We start from the raw sequence: 20,807 nt of genomic DNA, 5'->3' as shown, positions 1-20,807 counted from the left end.
CCTGTCCAGGAACCTGGGAATTTTGGCACTACCCTCTCAATATATATAGACTTCAATGCCACTTGTAGTTAACAATACGAGCTTATTTCCAAGAATTTTCTGCTCTCACACAGTTAATACTAGGCAAATATCCGATTTGCATTTGAATCATACTCTGCTGACTTGTGGGCAGAAAGGCATACAGTAATCTGCTGCATCTATTTTCAGCAAGCTACCACAAGAATTGTTCACCTCCTAAGCTGAGTAGTCAGGCATTCAAATTGTCTATTAGTGCTAGGATACTGTTTTAAAATTTTAACTGAAAGCAGCTTTCAAAGAGCATGAGAAATTAGTTAATGATGGATATTTATCATATGTGTTATCACCACCGTAAACATCCTCCAGTTCTTTAATGAGATTTAAAAAAGTCTCGTCACCATATTAACATTTCTGAATAGTTTGCAATCACTAAACGACTAACCCAGGCCGCAGTCAACCAGCCCCAGTTGCAGACTGGCTTTGTAACAGCTTCCAAGGATAACAAAAATATGATTTTCAATACTTCATGTAACTATTGACCAAATTTCAAAACATGAAATGCTGCCATAATCTACTTATTAAGCTGTTTAATCACGCAGTAAGACATTAGGAACTGCATGTGTCTTGAGGCAGCATAAATCATGACTTGCAGATAACCTACATTATATTCATCCAATATTTGAGAATGAGACCAGCTAGTGGCTACCAACAAACTTTAAGCATAATTTCAAATCTTTTCTAAACTTTTCCTAACTTAGAAGTTTAACATGTGAGTTTGATTCTTTAAAGTCTCAGAGGTGGTAGCTTAACTAGTTTGCGTGTGTGGGGGGAGGGGGGGGGGGGGGTTTGGGAGAGGGAGAGGGGCCACATACATGTGTGAAAATCCCTTTTCGTGTTAAAATTTTTCATCATGGTCTCAAAGGCCATTTACCTTTTAACCAAATGAATGCTCCTCTAGTAATGACAACTGAACAAAACAGCTGTCTGCAGTTGATTACTGTTACTGTGGACTCTGGCTGGAAAGAATCAGTCTATGTCCAATTTTATGAATTTATGAAGTTGTGAACTAACTGCAAAGGTTTAACTTTTTCTGCTTTCTTTCCCTTTGCTTCCTTTCACTCTGTAAATATATCTTTCAAGGTCTAGAACATTTACTGTTTTGTTTTAAAGAATGAAATGTGACTCCTTTGCTTTATTTACGTTGTTAGATGAATCTCTTCTTAGTTGAGTATGCAAACTATCAACTTACATTTGAACTTTTTTGTAATGCTTCTGTTAAATGCACTGTGTAAATCTAAAATTAATATGTACAACTGTTGTATACACTGTGAAGCAAAAGTTATACCAAGAGATGCAATCTAACAGTGACAGCAGGTGTGCGGTGGTATCTAGGCACATGTGTTATGAACTGTGAGACAGTACTGCATAGGATGAAAACACACAAAACTTTACGGCTGACCTTTTATGTACTGACACAGGATGAATTAAATTTTGACCAGGATATTATGAAAGAAAACGTTACACTGAATAATGCTAATTTTGCAGGGCGTTATGAAGAACAATGACAATGGCCCGCAAACCGACTAATGAAGAATTACAGTAATTGTTATAATGAGAACCACATTGTTTGTACATAACTGAAAAGAAAATCCACCATAGGGCACACTCTGCTACGTTCCAAACTTGTCATGGTGACAGAACAGTGAAAATCACGTGACACCTATATTGATACCTACACACAATAGTTCTCGAGAAAATTACGGTAAACTTTCGAAACACTTCACTTCATCAGTCCAATCGCATACCATAAAACAAACTGAGTTGGTAGTACAGTGGCTAAGAACACTTCCAAAATTTCAGGCTCTGTGTTAAAATCCATTCTTATGTTTTGTTTTTTCTTTTGATGTCGCCGAAATAAGTCACATCAATGTTTTGTGAGAAATATTAGAATAAAATTGAATTATTGATAAAACAAAAGGTTGTTTCAAATCTTATTACAGATTGTATCATCATTATGTTATAGCATTAACAGTAATTTATTTTTGCTCCGATTTTTACTTTTACTTCTTAACAGGACCAGTGCGTTCACAAAAATTCATAAAAATTAGGAGCATCACAAGCAGATTTTGCGGCTGTTGCATGCACATTCTGATGTTCCGTTAATTGGTGTAAGCGCTAATGGTCACAAGGCCCAAATTTGTCACTAGCATCTAGGAAACAAACAAAAACTGTTCACAGTTTTCTGGAAGGCGATAATCTGTGTAAATTGTGATGAAAAGAAATCTTTTCTTAGTTAGATCCGATTCTTTTCCATTAATTCCACTGCATTTCACAATGTCATAAAGAGAGATGATTTCAATACTTCAGCAACAACAGAAAAAAAACGAACACAAGATTGGATTTGAACGTGGTGCACAAAATTTTGAAACTGTGTTCTCAGCCATTGCATTACTACCACAATTGGTTTTACACCATGCAAGTAGCCTGATGAAGTCACATCAAAACTTTACCTTAATTTTCTCAGAACCTAGAACAGATTCAAATCTACACTGAAAAAAGTGTCCCTTTATTTTCATCTTTTGAAGTTTGTTACTAAATGCTGACACTTTTTTGTTAACTTCAAAAGTAAAACTATTTTTGTGGTCTAAATAATCAAAATTCACAGTCAAAGTTGCACAGAGTAGATTTTTTAGAACATCTATATGCCTAATTATTGTGACAGAACAATTACATTCTTCACAAGATCTTCCAAGATTCTCTCTCATGTGTAATGAATTACAAATTTTTTTCTTGAACAATCACTTACAAAATCTTTCTCTTTTTAGCAGGCTTTGCCTAGTGAAACCCAATCGATTGATTAATTCAACTAGCACCACTGGAATGCAAACCATACCCAACATCATATGTGCCCTGTCGTGCCCTAATTAATATGCCAAATGGCCATTTTGAGATGAGGCCAATCATGAAACTGAAATAGTTGCACAGGGTGGACATTTGTGCAACCAGTTTGAGTAGCTATTTTTTCCAGGTCACCACCTACATTATACTTCCCACCCCTAATAAGAATATACCCAATTTCAATCTCTTGTTTGTATTTAGAGCTATTACCAAGCCTGGTAGGCTACATATTGATTGTGAACAATATCAAATGTCAAGTGATCTGTGTGAAAGACATGGAGATCCCACACAACGATATGAGGAAGTGTTATCAGCACCTGGTACACTTCGAAATAGGCCTTATTGTGGATCTCCCATTGACCAGCGCTTCACTTTTTATTTTGTCAGGCCATGTATATTAGCCTCTGTTCCACCTAGAGTTCCTTTAAAGACTGAAAATGATGGTGAATTTTCTCACAATGAATAACTGTCATCAACTTACAGTTTTGTTGGAACTCCACATGCTACAAGTTAATCTACTCTGGTTTCCAGAATCTACCACAACTTATCACAAAACGATCCCAAGTCACAATTCTTATTACAGCATTAATGTTCCACACCACTAGATGGCTCTACTTACCACATATTTATGAAACTAATGTATGTTACTTGGGTCCAAGCACCAAAGGATTCATATCTTTAAACCACTATATAGATTAAAATGTGCATTACTAATGCAACAACAAAAGAGTGAGCAGAAGTAATAGGAACCAACCAAGAACTCAAGAACAAAATTGTTGCCTGCATTTTACAAATAAAAGTTGTGTGAACAATTTTATGACTGATTTGTACTTATCTACAATATTTTTGAGCTATCTTTCTACATGCCATTTCACAATGGCCACAGATACAGGGGGTGGTCAAAAATAAGTAAACACCAAAAACACATTACCACACCTTGTACACTTAGGAAAGCCATTGACATTAAGAAAGAGATCCATTTATCTACGGAATGGATAAATACAGGTCCCGCACGGTTTTCAAGAGAAACGTATACCATTCTTCCAGCAAAATAGTGCCTAGTCAAAGTAATGATGGCAATGGTGGATAGCAATCGTGCACCATTCTCATCAAAGTAAAACAAAAAGACTCAATAATATTGAGATCTGGTAACTGTGTTGGCCAAAAGGGATAGGACACTTCACCCTTGTGCTCCCAAAACTCAGTCCTAGACATTGCAAGCTGTGTGAACAGGGGTCCTGAATCCTTTTGTCTTTAAGCACAGCATCACCAATGAGGGACAAACATTGTACCACGGGATAGAGCAGGTAAGCCAAAATGATCATATAACCACTGGCAGTCATGCGACCTTGGAGAATAACCACAGGGCCGCTGGAATACCATGATATGGCTACCCAAATCATTACCGAACCCCAACCATGTTTCACTCTTACACTTCAACCGAAGTTTGGAACAGTGTGAAACAAGAATAATCTGAACAAATGACTCGTCCATTGCTCCCTAGTCCAGGTGTCATTGCTTTGGCACTGCGTTTTCCTGTGACGGGCTTTTGCATCAATCATGGGTGGTTTTCGAATTCCAGCTTTCCCTGGAATTCACATTTGTGGAGTTCTTTTAGTGCTTGGCAGTGACAGAGTTCACAAGTGCAACATCCAGTTCTGCAGTGACTTCTGCAGCTGTGGTTCCATTATTTTTCATCACAATCCTTTTCAATGATCATGTATCACAATCACTTAACAGACAACTATGTCCATATTATAACTTAGCAGATGATGTTTTTCACTTTGCCTGTGTGCAGCATAAGCCGCTGACATGGTGCCTCACAAAACACCAAACACTTCAGCTACCTCGGTTACAGAAGCACCCACAATTCCCTTAGCTCTAACATAATGCACTCACAACTACACTGAACATGTACTGAGGGCATTGCACAGGTACCATTCATGATCAAGAATGAAATAACAGCACAACCTGCCTGGCTTGGCTAGCATTTGCATTTATGTTCAAATATGCATTTCTTGCGGCTGTGTTTCCATGTTTTTGTCCAACCCCTGTAAATAATTATTTCAGATTTCTGACACATTACTGCCAAAAAGAGTTAGGAATCTAATAAAGATGCCAGACAGGCACCTACTCACGTCTATTAGGTCAGAGAGATCATCAACAAAATACTTGTGAATAGTAGTGTTAGATGCTTCAAGGCATAGCACGTACTCATTACGGGCCTTAAGTGCCTTCAGCTTGGCGTCATTGTACTTGTTCTTGCGCTGGAAAAAGAAATATTACATTGAGCACTATGAATTAGATTGAAGGAAATGACAGAAACTTAGACTACCTTAACTTTTTTAATTCACTCTGCCAAGGCTACTATGCTAATCTTTTCGACAAAAAAGCACACTAATTGCAAAAGTAGTTCTCGGTTAACTTGCCATGAAAAATTCAGATAAAATCTCTGTCAGATGCCATACTCTGGCCTTAAAAGTGTGAGCCTCAGCTGTCTCAGGGTGGTCAGGCTTAGTCCCTGATGGCAATGGAAGCAATCATTGAAAAGCTTAGGATTTTGTATGAATGTTAAGCAGCAGTTAACCAAGAACTCTTTTCCCAAAGGCTCCATCACAAAATATTTTGTAGCCGAATATCACAACTGCCTGAACATTATTTCCTGAGGATCATTATTCTCTCTAACTACTATTCACATGCCCACAAACAATTTTTTTTATGGATTTAGTAATGGCCAATTTTTATATTAAATCTGAAACAACTAAGAATATCTAAGGTGCATAGTATATTCACTCAATGATGATTGTGCTTTGCACATGAAGATTTTATAGCAAATGGATGCTTTGACGGCATTACACTGTAATAGCATCAAAGCAATGGTGGTGGTATTTCAGTTAACAGTTGCTGGGCTCAACAAGTACAATATCATCATTCATTACAATTGCGTCAATTTTTATAAATAGTAGTAACCTATATCATTTGATCAAAAGCTGAAAAATCCAGATAAACTGAAATTTCTGTGGAGTATAACCTGTGTTGGTTTACTTGTGAAAGGCTGAAACCATATTCCACACTGGGATCTGGAAACTGAGCAGCCCACTGGCAGGTCAAAACTACTTATATCAACATATATGTTGATGATGCAAAAAAGAAAGGAGTGAGTGTTGGCAGAAATGATGACTGAGCAGCTTGCAAACTGATTACATTGGTAGTGTGCATAACACACACACACACACACACACACACACACACACACACACACACACACACACACTATGGCACCAAGGAATACGATTTGAGCTTATGGGTCAAAAAATCAGCAGTAAATGTGTGCAATTGTGCAGAAATTTCTGTGATCCTACAAATTACGAAAAGATTAACTGATTTCATCACACAGAACCAAGCCTTCATGATTAGCAAAATACTCTCATACAAAATTATTCTACTACAGGCCAAATCGGTATTAGAACTTCTCTAATTTAATGCACAATCATGCGCAAATGTGTGAAAGACAGAAGACAGCACTGTATGAAAAAATATTTGACTGTTGGTTTATTTATACAGAGAATGAACACGAACATTTAATGGTTCAGTGTGTTACAGCAATCCACCAGTCAAATTACTGCATTGCGGCTCTCCCTCATATAATACAATGGTGACACCACTCTGACCAGGAGCTCAGTTACTGGTGTCGAGCAATAGTTGTGGCTGCATGGCAGACTACATTATGCTGTATAGATAACATACCTTTTGTACTTCTTTTTCAATCAGGCGGTACTTCTTGGAACGGTCAAGCTTGTCCTTCGGCAGACTTTGTTCAAGCTTCAATCGCTGTGCTTCTGCAACTCTGAGTTTTGTTTCAGCTTGCCGGCACTCTGCCTGATAGCTGTGGTAAGTTTTCATTGTTGTGTGAAGTTCGTGAAGTACACGCAAGATCTCTTCATGCGTTTCATAGCCAATCTCCCGGCACTAAAGCAATATTAATTAAAAATACATTATAAATATCATCGAGCATGCTGAAACAGGTATTTGAACTTTTGAGTAATAGAAAATACCTCCTAATCAAAATGTTATCTTTACAGGGTGCAAAACAAAAAATGTATATACAAAAATCAGTGTTTTAAAGAGGATCAAATAGTTCCTAAAACATTTGTGCAGAAAATACTGTATCTACAAGAAATGATTATTATAGTTTTTAATTATTATTGTAGTATTCCTCCCACGTAAATCAATGTTATGATAAATTTTATCTTTCAGCTCTGCAATATGGGGGAATACTGACATGCCGAAAGTACACTCACCCTCCGATAAATGCGTTGTACGTCCTCTGCAACCTGCGTGAAACGGCCCACAACGTGAGTGGAGTATATGTCAGACAGAACTGCATGGTCTTTGCTCAGATTCTTGGTCTGTGTGATAAGCTGCTGCCAACAGGAGTAGCTAGAGAAGAGTGGCCATTGTTCTCGTCTGAAATGGTCAGTGCTTTTTGTTAAATCACAAATTAAAAATTGAATACAAACATATATGACTGAGTAACTTGGAGATAAAACTATTTTATTCTGCATGCCCTGACAAACAATGGTGATTACATTTTCTAGCCATTTGAAGCAGTGAGTTGAAAGTTTATACTAATGGGATCCGAAGTGAAAAATCGAGGCCCTTTTTCACTGGTGCCACCATAAAAAATCTCGTATCAAAATTATTGTGAAGGGAACAGTAATTTTATTTCCTTTTATAAACCACAAAAGCATAGTGGTAAATACACTCCTCAAAGGCGAGAGTCAATCATGAAGTTGGAAATGACATTTTCTTCTTGGATGTGATACTTTCCACCTATATTCTAAATCACCTGTTGTCTCTGGTTATTATCAGATGTCATTCTAAATCACCTGTTGTCTCTGGTTATTATCAGATGTCACTTTATTGATTTCTCTCTATCCAAAATTTGCACTGATTCAAAGTTAATATGTAGCTGCACTAAATTGTTTTATGAGTTACAAAATGTGCTTCTTTCAGGTTTTTGTGTCAAAAATAATGATATAATGCTTGTAGCATTCCCTAGTAGACACTTGTTCGAAAAATCACTCATCAAATGTGTTACAGAGCATTTCACAACCACTTTCTGGTTATACACTGTATGTTTAAACATGTCAGCAGCATGTTGGTACCTAAGTGGTGTCATGATTATATTCAACATTAGTACTCTTAGACCAGTAACGAGGCCCAAGTTAACTCTTCAATAGCAATAAATGAAAATCCGGAGGTCACACTTAAACTCATGAACAACACCCCGGGATGCAATGGAACATGAGTTAACTCATCAACAGAAATCAAACAGCTGATTAGCAATTACTGACCAATCAGTTGATGAACATTGTTATAACAGATCCAGGACTGTTTATATTTGCATAAAATGATACTAATGAAATGTGTGATGTGATTCCTCATCTTCTCCCAGTGTAATTTGTGATTAAATTGTTCACAGGTGAATGGTGGATGGTGGATGTCATTGTCCAATGGAAACAATATTTCGGCTAACAACCACGTTATCATCAAGTGTGATTTCCTCACCCATTCCTCTGACCTGCAGCTCTGTCTGCAGTTTGCACCCAGGTTTGGGTGCATGGCTAGGCTAGTAACCCCCACCCCCCCCCCCCCCCCCCCAACTTCTCACTCCATGTGTGGTATGTGTGCAGATGTCAACTCCACTGTTGCTCTGCCTGGCTGCCTGGTCCTGATGTTAGTTCATAGTGGGATTGTTCCTTCCTCTTCTTTATGAAATCGAATTTGGATTTGGATTTCTCAAGCCTTTCCGAGGGGGTGTTGCAACTATCATCATCGCTCAGCTGTTCCCTTACTCAAACCTCAATAGATTCTTTTATGACACAGGCCCAGAAGTGAGATGCCTGTGTTCGAACCTTAGTATGCTCATTCCAATAGGCAGCGTTCTTTGACTGCCAACTTGTCAGCCTGATGCGGTCTGGAGTGCCATTAGTATTCGCAGTTGTGATCGTTGACAGGACAGATCGTCTGACCTATAAATGTAATGCCACAATGGCAGATCTGACAGACCCTACGAAGTAGCACTCATGTTTTAGATGGTTGACAGAGCACACAACTCTGCACTTTGTGTATCTGGAGAATTCATACTGTCTTTCCAACAGTTTGCCACACGACGTGATAAACACAGCGGTACCATCCTCCTGAGGTTTCTCTTGTTTCCATCAGCTGTACAGTCAATATAGTACGTATAGCTTTTCAAATTTGCCACTCTTCTTCCAGGATACTGTCATCAGATGTTCACATTCTCAGTCGAGACCCCCACTGTCGAAGAGGGTGCGAGTTCTATGTACCGACATTCTGAGTACCCCATTCCTCTGCACCAGGTGGTGGCAGCTGTCTGCATGCAGGTTCGTGTCAGCGTGCCTCTTCTTGAGGCATACATTGTGGCGCAATGTGCCATCCACTCTCATTTTTACCAGCACAAAGGCCAGCACCCCACCCACTCTGACTTCCACAATACGGCCTGCCACACACTCTAGGCAGCAGGGACAGAGCAGAGAGACAGCAGAGCAGCCGGGGCTCCTGCACACAGCAGAGGCACCCAAGAGCAGCTGAGCCTCCTCAGTTCAGCACAAAGCAATTGCACAGCAAATCACTCCAGATTTGAAAGAAAATGGAAATTTTACAATTGTCTTTGAGCTATTGATGGGAACCACCTTGCAGTAAGATAACATCTGTCACCTGTTTCCTCTTATTTCAATTATAAACAGAATTACTCTACAGCCTTAACGGCTGGTGTCAACTCTCATTATACATAAACTTGTATCAATGTGGGTTCTACAGGCAGATTTAGCAGAACAAACATCCCCCCCCCCCCCCCCCCCCCACAATTCAGTATTATGAAAAACGCTGATTGATGAACTCTATAAATCTCCAGCAAGGTACACAACACAGTGGAACTCCTAGGTGTTTTCGTAGGTGATGAGGTGATTCAGTTATTAAAAAGCTTCACGAGACACTGCACTAATGTCACTGACAAGTGCAACTGCTAAATTGATATCCAGGTTTCATGTGTTCAAAAGACCCTTTGAGTGTAAATTGGAGGACTGAATATAGAATGCATACAGCACAATGATTTGAGGACTCTAAATAGTACATCTAGTCATCTCACTGAGGAAAAGATGGGACCACTGGGTAATAAAAGCACAGCACATCTTATGCAGTCAGTCAGTTCATCAGCAAACTGATGATGGCAACATGATCAGTTAAAAAACTGTGCCTATTTGACACCAACGTATGGCTGTCCCCCGAGAACTATTTTGTCTTTAAATATGCCAGGAGAAATTGAAGAAACACATCACACATATAGGGGGTTGGACAAAAATATAGAAACACCCTGAGAGATCAGTACGTGAAAATAAATGCTGATGCTAGCTACACCTGCAGGTGCTGCTTTTGTATTTAACCACAAATGGCACCTGTGCGACACCCTCAATACTTTGTGCATATCGGATATGGTTAGAATAGTGTTCTGTGTTGTTAATGCAGTTTGCCACAGAAAAGTTAAATCAAATTATGGTTAGAACAGTGTTCTGTGTTATTAATGCAGTTTGCCACAGAAGTTCAATCAAATTAGAGCAAATTGTTGGTGCTTGTACCGTGGGTGCTTCTGTAACCAAGGTAGCCAAAGTGTTTGGTGTCTCAAGAGAGACAATATCGAAGATTTATACTGCATCTACCAAGTCACAATGAGGACGAAATTGTGTGAGCAATAGTGAAAGATGGTCAGTGAAAAGGACTGTGACAAAAAACAAGAGGACAGCAGCTGCAAAAGTCACTACAGAATTGAACGTAGCACTCGCAAATCCTATCTGCACCAAAGCAACATAAAGAGAACTCCATAAGTCAAGAATTTTAGAGTGAGCTGGAATTCCAAAACCAAAAATCATTGTTGCAAATGCCCATAACAGGAAACTATTGTGCCAAAGCCACAAAACTGCGACTGGAACAATGATAGAGTGTCATCTGGTCAGATTAGTCTTGTTTCGCAATGTTTCCAACTTAGCTTCAGGCCGGGCTTATGTCTGATAAACACAGCCCCAAGTGCAAACTGCTTGCTGCCAAGAGTGAAACATGGTACGGGTGTGATAATTTGGGCAGCTGTGTCATGGTATTCTAAGGGGCCTTATGATTACTCTGCAATGTTGCATTACTGCAATAGGTTATATGACCTTTGGGTGATCAGGTATATGCCGTGGTACAACATTTGTTCCCCAAGAGTGATGCATTGTTTTAAGACAGCATGGCACCTGTTCACACAGCTCACATAGTCGAGGACTTTTTTCGTGAGCAAGAGGATGAATTGTCACATCTCTCTTGACCACTAGTCATCAGATCTCAGTATTAATGAGCCTTTTTTTGACTACTTTTGGAGAGAAGGATGCACAATTGCTATCCACATCCATCACTGTTAGCTGAATTTGTCACTATATTACAGTAAGAATAGTATAAGATTTCCTTTAAAACCATATGGGACCTGTATTTACCCATTCTGAGATAACGAAGATATTTTGAAAGCCAACAGTTTTCCTCACTGTATTAGGCATGGTAATTTTCATGTTTTTGGTGTTTCTATGAACGTGTCCACCCTCTGCATCTCTATGGCAGAAGGTGTATCACAGCAGGAAGAAACTTGACAAGCAGTGCCACCAGAAGGGCCATCTGCATTCCCTATGGGATGGCGTGAAGAACGTGTGATGTCCAAAGTCACCAAGGAAACACATCAGATACATCCAACAGAACAGACACCACTTGTGTCTGCAATTCTAGGGGTGCGATGTCTGTTACACCTGAAGAGATCAGCTGTCTTCTGTGTCATAACTAATTTTACAGCTATCATCAAAAAAATAATAAAAACAGGAGATCCTGCAGCTGAATGATTTTCACAGTGAGAATGAGTTCAATATATCACTGTTTTTTTGCTTCTTGTGAAAAATCAGCTTACAGTCGCCTGACTAATTTTGCCAGTGCTATAACACTTAACCACTGAAGCACGATGGCTGTCAATAAATCTCTTCCAGAAAGAGAGAGTGCATATGTCATGATGACAGCTAGGAAACAAAGATACTAAAAGCTGAAAGATAACACCATTTGTTATAATACAGCACAAATCAGTGTCACTGTAAAATATAAACTTTCATGGCCAGAATTGTCGCAATGAAATATTCCGGGCTATTATGCCATTCGACCATGCCACAATAATACAAAATATTTTATTAACTGTGAAATCAGTCTCCAAAAGAGATAAAATATTATTTACAAATTATTAGTGGGGAGTATGGTAGTAACTAAGCATCTTACTTTTGGCGCTGTTCCTTGTGTCTCATCTGCAGGGTACGAGCAAGTTTCTCTAGGTTCTTGCTGTAATCTAGTTCCACTTCAGCACGACGCCTGAAGTAGTCCTTTAGCTCTTCAACCAGGGACACCTGAGACTCCAACCGGCAGTCCAGACAGCGCAGCTGTTCTGACAGCTGGGCTCGAATATCTGAAAGCAGGAGTAGAGTCTTTCTTCAGTAAGATGAGAGAGAGAGAGAGAGAGAGAGAGAGAGAGAGAGAGAGAGAGAGAGAGAGAGAGAGAGAGAGAGAGAGAGAGAGAGATACTTTATAAACATTGGCATGCTATTGTATCCTGTTTGCATATTTCATGTGCTGGCTGACACACATCTATATCACATCAAGTTTCAATGGAAAGTAATGTGATCAGAAAAAAAGGAATTAAAAATTTGTCCATAAGAACTAGTCTGTTGTTGAGAATAATTCATTTCCACAGGCAGTCCATGACAGTGTTCATGACTGACCACATAGTGCCTTTATTAATAATAATGATAATGCTCTTAAACAAAATGTAGCTATCTGACATGATTTTACTTTTCGTTTTGCAGTTTTCAATGCTGCTTTCACACCTGAAAAACATTTCCTACTATAAACTCATGTTTTAGTGACATACACAAATTATTTTTTATGGAACACCATTCATGAGAAATGTTCTTTACTTTTTGGTTATTTTACACACAAAGTAGCAAATTATCTTGGCACCCTGGCTTGAACTCCCATGAAACTGTCTTTGGCATACAATTTTTGCATGTATTAAAGTATTTTTAAGTTTAATTACCATCAAGCGGGGTCTTGTATGTTAGGTGCTAGTATAAACACTGCCTGTGCACACACAAATGGTTGATGTCGCAGTCTAAAGACCAGTAGGTAATTGAGACTAACTGTTACCATATAATGAATCAGTACATTTCAACAGTGCTGGAAACTAGTATCTTCAAAAATAATTTGTAACCAATGTAATAAGCTCACAGAAGAGTGGGGAAGTGTTCCAGGGATTCAGTTGCCCACCATTATTATGAATAACCTAATAAATGTTAAGATGTTTGATCCCCAGCTTTTTAGTATGAGTGGTGGTGATGGTGGTGGTGGTGGTGGTGGTAAAGACTATACGGCATTACTATTTTCTGGAGACAAATGAAACTGCATTCCATGATTATCAGGAGGGGGGTGATTGGGGGGGGGAGTTTGCAAGTGAAATGAAGGGGTTACAAGTACATTGGTAACAAAACAGGGCCTAAAAACTATTTGACCACTGTAAGTAATAATCACAATGATGTGCTAGTCAGTCATCTCAACAAGGTGAAACGTACTGCAGTTTTTAATGCTTTTATTTTCCTGCCTATGTCTCTTAAATGGACCGATCGATCAGTCCTTTTTTCACGTCACTTCTTGGTATCAGCCACGATTCATATCGGTTCATACATTTTGCGTACACACCGACACGCCCTCCTTGCCCGTGGCAGGTTGAAGTGCACAGTTCCTTGTAGTCCTCAGTAACGTGCTCTGTCAGCTGCTTGTAGCACAAGTGGTCTTCATGTTTGCTCTTTATATGGCACTTTGCATTCTCAGTCCCTTGCTACTGAACACAATGTGATTTTAAGTCTCTTATACATGACAGGGCGTGAGTCTGACTTTACATACTGACTACCCCAACTGCTAAGCTTTTACGGTTGTTTTTAACTGAATAAGACATCTTTATATGGATTATGTTATTTTTTGTAATTATTTTCATGGACTTTATTTATAACTAGCACTCCCCTCGTCTTGACAGTTGTTAGCATCCTAGTTTGAAGCTCTAATGCTCTGAAGGCCAGTTGTGCACTTAAATCCTCATTACAACTGATGCACTTAAATCCTCATTACAACTGATGCACTTAAATCCTCATTACAACTGAAGCAGGGGCTACGAGTAAACTTCAATTATAGCTAACATCTTTTTCAATTTTTGTCAAAACTGAGGGCAGGAGCATTACAATGTATAAAAAGAAACTGAACAATTGCATTTTCAGAACTAAACTGATGCAGTTACAGTAACTTGAAAAAAGAAAAGATTGTCTACAACAGATCTACTTACGGGACAGTAAATTAATTATACTGCAACGATGGTCACACTACCTCACCACATATATTTTCAACTATCAGTGGTCTTTCAACATGTACAGTGGACTGGGAAGCTGAATTAACTTTTTGTTTCAAACAGTAAAATATGAGCCACTCAGTAAGACGCATATGGAGGTGGTGGAAGCAAAGGAGTCCATCAATTGCACAAAATGGAGTCTGGAAATAACACAGGGACTAACAAAGACCTCCCCCTTCACAATATTGCTGGACCCATGTTCCACGAAGACAACTTGCAACTTGTTTGTCTCCATGCACAATTTAACCCTACACACATGTAAATCTTCGTTGGAAGACAGTAAGGAATGCAGGATGATTTAGTGAACATTTCCACTTGGTGTAATGAAAGGTGTATAAATGCAGTGTAATGCTTATAATAAACAGAAAGAACCATACGGCACCAGATTATATAATTGACCAGGAGACGTAAATAGAATAGTTGAGGAATGGACAGGGAACTCAGAAAGCAAAAATGATCATATATTCAGAAGGTCAATCATTTTATTTTCTTAAGACACTTTTTTTGTTACATGTTTGCTTCATTTCTGTCTTTTTGTTTTCATATTTCAAGATTAAATCTACAAGTATTTTTTTCTTTTCATATACTGTCTTCGAGAGGATAAACGAAATGTTCAAAATATCTAGCATTAGTTCTAACACAAGCTCCTAAATGTAGCATCATGGATTGTCTTATTTGTTTCCACATTCTAAATGTTTGCTGGAGCTCCCGAAATCTTCCTTGAACATGCTGCAAAGCCTGTCAATATTCTAAACAAGCTCTTGAATGCACCATACCCTTTAAATTTTCCCGAAACTATACATTTAATGAATTGAGGTCAGGACATCGGACAAGCCAAGATGTTGCTGGCACACAATCTATCCTTTTACTCATGTGTAGTAATTGACCTTTCCTCAACAGAGTTTGTCTACACAAGGCATTCATGAATTCTTTGAAAGGTCCTACAAATGGCTAAATGTCTGACTTCAGGAGCATTGCAATTTACAGATCCATACATCAGGTCAGGCCTTGTGCCGATAGGAATTTACAGTACACAGTAGTCCAATAAGAAAGCTAGTCGAGTAAACATCATGCCCGTGACTCAAAGTCACAAAACACACCGCTCTCCAGCTGAGGTCACAAACACACGCTTATTTAGTGGCGTCCCTCTCAGAAATAATCGATTCGATTCCTCTTGGGAAAATAATGTCCAGTACACACTGAACACTAGTCCAATAAGAACTGTAGAGCAGAGTCGAATCCAGGGGCTGAGCTCACAGAAATTTTTCCATCACCGTACTGTCTCCAAACTCTCTAAACGAAGCTGTTTCCTTAATCTAGTATACTACAAATTACAATGGCGAGAAAATTTTCGAATGGTTAAGATTGAAAGCTACATTGAAAAGTCACCACATTAACTAAGATAAAAAATAAGAAGGCTTCAACAGAACAGTTCACAAAACAAGCAACTTATGAAAAAAAGAGACTGTAGAATCATGCTGGAAATTTGAAAACAAAAGACAGAAACAAAGCAAATGCGAACAACAAAAAGTTTAACTAAGTAACTACAAATTTGACCATTAGTATACATAAACTTTGTTGCGTCTTTTTAAGCCCTTTACTCATTCTCAAGAGTTTTCCGAAATATTAATCGACACCCAGCAAATAGCTCAGTATTAAGATCAGGGAAAGAAAGACAGAATTATTGGAAGTATTCCCAGAGAGCAAAATGCCCCTGTAAAGGTAATCTCCTGCAAGACGATAGTGTGGCCAGTTCTCGAGTTGTTATAGTACAAATGACTTCATCAGACATCTAACAAAATCAGAGACATGCTGCTAATATATAGCTCATATGAAAGTTGACAGAAATCCTCAGGGACTTCAATAAGGATCTTTGGCATAAACTTCACGTTATGAACCCTGTTGGGCGAATTCAGAGGACCAGTGTTCAAGGAAGACTGTGCGACCATTCTGCCACCATCAACAGTGATCACGAGAACAAAGTGAGAGAGATTAATGAACATAATAATATGAGAGAGTGTGTATTGCTTCACACAGGAAGTTTCACACACACACACACACACACACACACACACACACACACACACAGACGAGAGAGAGAGAGAGGAGAGAGAGAGAGAGAGAGAGAGAGAGAGAGAGAGAGAGAGAGAGAGAGGGAGAGGAGAGGGGGGGAGGTGGGGGGAGAGGGGGGGATGGGGGGAGAGAGAGGGGGGGAGAGGGAGAGAGAGGGGGAGGAGAGAGGGAGAGAGAGGGGGAGAGAGTGGGGAGAGAGGGGGAGAGAGTAGGGGGAGAGGGAGAGAGAGAGGGGGAGAGAGAGGGGGAGAGAGGGGGGAGAGGGAGAGAGAGGGGGAGAGAGAGAGGGGGAGAGAGGGGGAGAGAGGGGGGAGAGGGGGGGGGAGAGAGGGGGAGAGGGAGGAGAGGGAGAGAGATGGGGGGGAGGGGGGCGGCGGCATTTCGCGTTCTCCACTTCTTCTTGTACAATTGAGTTACGGTGATTCGGCGTCATTTTTTGTCGAGAGTACGCACACCACCATCTACAGCGTGCACCACCTACGGCCCACAACATTCTACATTGACACCACATTGACTGTTCGTGTAACTGGAAATCCAAGAGTTGCCGCTGTGTGCTCGTTCGAGATGTAAAGTCCATTCAAACGAGAGCCCAAAAGTGTGTCAGCTGAGAGTCACCCATTGCTCACGTGCCTCATGTGTTTTGCGTCAACATGTATGTTTCAAACCATACAGTATTCAATTACTATCAGCCACTCACATGTCGCTGATAACACGAGTAGGGTGTTGTGGACTCATTCTAGGCATTGAGATGGAAACTAACAATACTCTGTCAGATTTTTAGTTCAGCGATATGACCCACGTTAAGACGTAAGAGATCTATGTCTAATGTCTTTTGTAAAGATGTTTCATGAAATCTTTGAAAGCCTAATGCTAGGTTCCACTTAAGTGGAAAAATGAACCACCACAACACTGCAGCCGTATACTACAGTCATATGCGAGAGAGACTTTTCAGAAGATTCACGAGTTTTGCGAGGTTTCCACGAGTGAATTTACGGAATGTCGAAAATTTTACTCTTAAATGTGATGAAGCACCACCGCAATGGCACCTGCATGTTAAGCTGTCTTAACCGTGGACGCGGCATACGCATCTCGCATTGCACTACTGGCCTCCAACATAGCCCGATCTCGTGGAAAACTATTTGCTTTCGTGGAGGTATCTGGAACATTGTCAGTGTGCTTCCCCTTCCAACAATTTACCGTTATCTGTGACGTTGCACAGCAACTTCTGTGAATGCAGTAACTCCAAGCACAATTGCCAGTACGGATCAGGTTTCTGTATGTTTGTTGTGCGTTCAGTGAAAGCAGAATAAAAATATTGATCATAAACGTAATTATTACAAAAATCATCCCAAAGTTGCATGTGCATGCAGGAAGAAAGTGTTACCAGTGTAAAATTTAAAGATTCTTTAGAAAAAAAAAACTCTGTAATCCTTTGCATAATTTAATATTTGGCCTCAGTTTCCACCCCATGCAGAAGACAGTGTGTTGTGAAATCATACGAATCTTTCAGAAACATCCTGTCTTGTAAACTGATGGGGTAGCTAGTTTTAAGATGACTAACGCAATCATACCAGAATATTAAACCATTTTTTCTAAATAATCTAGTAGAAGTTCTACAGGTGGGCAAAATGCTGCATTCAGAGCCTTCTCGTACAAACTGAGAGCTTTAGCAGTGTCTGAAGCAAATATCTAAAACTCAACAAACTATTCAGTCAATTTATGCCTATTTTTTGATCGTGTGCAGGGCCATACGGACAGTCATTTTTTTTCGTTTTTCCTCATTCAATACGGCAGGAAATCGATCATATTGGTACAAAGTAACCCCCCCCCCCCCCCAAATCATGCTCTGTGAAGGTACTTCGCGCAAATATCAGACAGCTCTCCAACTAAATTCGCGTGTGGTGCGACGGAAATGAGTGCCTCTGAAAGAGGCATTATCTTTTATTATCATGGCACCTACCTGAGATAGGAACAAAGGCAGAATAATTGCTCTTTACTCCCTCAGCAGAGATGGCTAAAACATCTCGTCATCCCACGTCCAGCGAATTCAATAAAAATGACGCCTAACGTCGCCGAAAAGCGTCGGCGTTCATTTTGTCTAACAAAAGTTGCTCCCCAGACGTTTGATGCAGACCGTGAAACACGCTGTGTTTTAACTCGAGACAACTAAATATCTCGAAAGCGACAAGTCCTAAAAAAAAAAAGTTCTATGTGAAAGTTATTAGTAAAGGTGTCATCTGTCCGTGATACAGTTGGTCATCTAACCACCCCTCCAGCGTGGGCAGGGTCAACTTTGCTATTTCACACGGGAACCCCCCGTTTTTATTGCCTATTGGGATTCTAAGGCAAAAAATACGTATGGTTTACTCAAACCATTGTTTCCCATTCATGGTGTAGAGAGAGAGAGAGAGAGAGAGAGAGAGAGAGAGAGAGAGAGAGAGAGATACATTTCATTTACGGTGTAAATGAAAACCTTTGTGTTCTAACGGTTGATACTGACCTTAAAACGTTTGTTGGGTGTTGCTAATGTGATTGTATATTACAACTATATGGCTTGGTAACGACATTTCTGGCAGATAAGCTGCTTGCATGGTAACGTAGCTTTTCGTTCCCTACGGCGTTTACTGTGGTGAGTCGACAAACCATCGGAATGCTTCATTTCGGTGGCCGCCCTCAAACTCCGCCATCAAGGTGACTGATTTCGGTGTGTGTTTCCATCCAACCGTCTAACACTCTCCCCGGCCGCTACGCGGCTACCGGCGCAATACAGACCACAACCATTGTAACAGGACAAAATGTCCATCACATGACAGTGACAGGCGAACCTGCCATCGAGAGTCATCGAAATCAAGCACCCCAATGGTAAGAGGCAAGGGGATTCACCAAAATAAAGCTTCCTGTGGTCGTTATGCCTGGCTCACGCTAAACGTAGTTTCTAACCAAACATTGAAGCGCTTAACCATATTGTACTGTGTAATCAAATTTGCAACACAAAAGTATATTTCGAACATAAATATTAATCGTTAGACACAAATGTTTACATTTCGTAAACGAAACCTAGAATCAAACGCATTCGGTCATAATTGTGAAAACAGCCACACTTGATATTTACCAAATACAGCGCCATCTACTGCGAACGGGAAACAATTGAGCAATTTTTAAATTTTTTTTTTTTAAAGGTGCTGTTTTCGAGATATTAGGTTGCCTCAAAACATACATCCTATACCGATCTTTATTTCAAGAGCTCATTTTATATCGAATCTCTTGGTAGTAATTTACCTACACACAAACAATATGACAGACACCAAGTGCGTACTTCTAACCTTGTAATGTGACACTACCACATTCATTACTGACAATATTTCCGCAACTACGAAGGACTATCATTTAGTATACCAAGTGGAAGTAAGTCTAATCTGGTCTGCTTTTATTTATAACCAACAAGCGACAACACTGCAAGACAGCAACATCCTAGGTTAAATAATCACAGTGCTGTGGATCATATTTGATAAATAGCTTATGCATATTGGTAACACTATCGTACAAGCGAACATATGACGTCATTGGACTGCGTCACCCTAAATTTCTTTGACATTATCATATACAGTTATCTGAGATTACACCAACGTAGGATACCTAAACAAGGGTATTTTGAAGTAAGAATCCAATGTGGGAAGCTGATATCAAAACTGGTGAAGAAGTAACGTCTGTAGCACAAGTCCGTACCGGGCTGCAGGTAGAAAAGTATGAGCAGCAGCACTAGGAATGGGGACGCGGGTCCATCGTCCCGACTGCCTTTTACCCCGAAAAGATCCTCGGTACCTGAGTGGACCTGAGGCCACTCCCTAGGAAATGAAACGAAGAAAATCTCGGACCTGCCAGAGATTAGGCCCGGCACTCTCATGGCCTGAGTTTAGTGCTCTACTAGCTATACCAGCACGGCTACATAAGACGAGTGATACGAGGAAGGTTTTTGTTGGTCTCGAGACTAAAGACTGGTTTGATGCACTTCTCCACGCTCTGAGTGTCACTGGTCCTATACTGTGAACCACTGGCCTAACGAGACGAAAAAAGGAGGCAGCATGCGAAACCCAACACACACTTTTCTGACACGATGTACTGAAAGCCATGAATCAACGCGCTCAGGGTGATGCAGTATTTCTAGATTTCCGAAAAACATTCGACTGAGTTCCACACCTAAGCTTATAGTCAAGTACGATCATATGGGTTATTAAGTGAAATTTGTGACTGGACTCAAGACTTTCTGGTACGGAGAACGCAGCAT

General features: G+C 39.9%; 1 protein-coding gene across 3 annotated transcripts in view; it reads right to left on the bottom strand.

Moving 5' to 3' along the window:
* Positions 1-20,807, bottom strand: part of LOC126271944 (SLIT-ROBO Rho GTPase-activating protein 1-like) — a 632,413-nt gene that overhangs the window by 83,931 nt on the left and 527,675 nt on the right. For all 3 annotated transcript variants that reach the window (XM_049974371.1, XM_049974372.1, XM_049974373.1), the window contains exons 2-5: positions 12,280-12,463; positions 7,218-7,383; positions 6,664-6,885; positions 5,055-5,183 (exon numbers count right to left, since the gene is read on the bottom strand). In XM_049974371.1, the coding sequence (XP_049830328.1) occupies positions 5,055-5,183; positions 6,664-6,885; positions 7,218-7,383; positions 12,280-12,463 (701 nt within the window). The remainder of the gene's footprint in view (positions 1-5,054; positions 5,184-6,663; positions 6,886-7,217; positions 7,384-12,279; positions 12,464-20,807) is intronic.

This window comes from Schistocerca gregaria, chromosome 5, assembly GCF_023897955.1.
Source record: "Schistocerca gregaria isolate iqSchGreg1 chromosome 5, iqSchGreg1.2, whole genome shotgun sequence".
NCBI lineage: Eukaryota > Metazoa > Arthropoda > Insecta > Orthoptera > Acrididae > Schistocerca > Schistocerca gregaria.
Note: the sequence above shows the minus strand (reverse complement) of the source record. Positions and strands in the feature narration are given on the sequence as shown.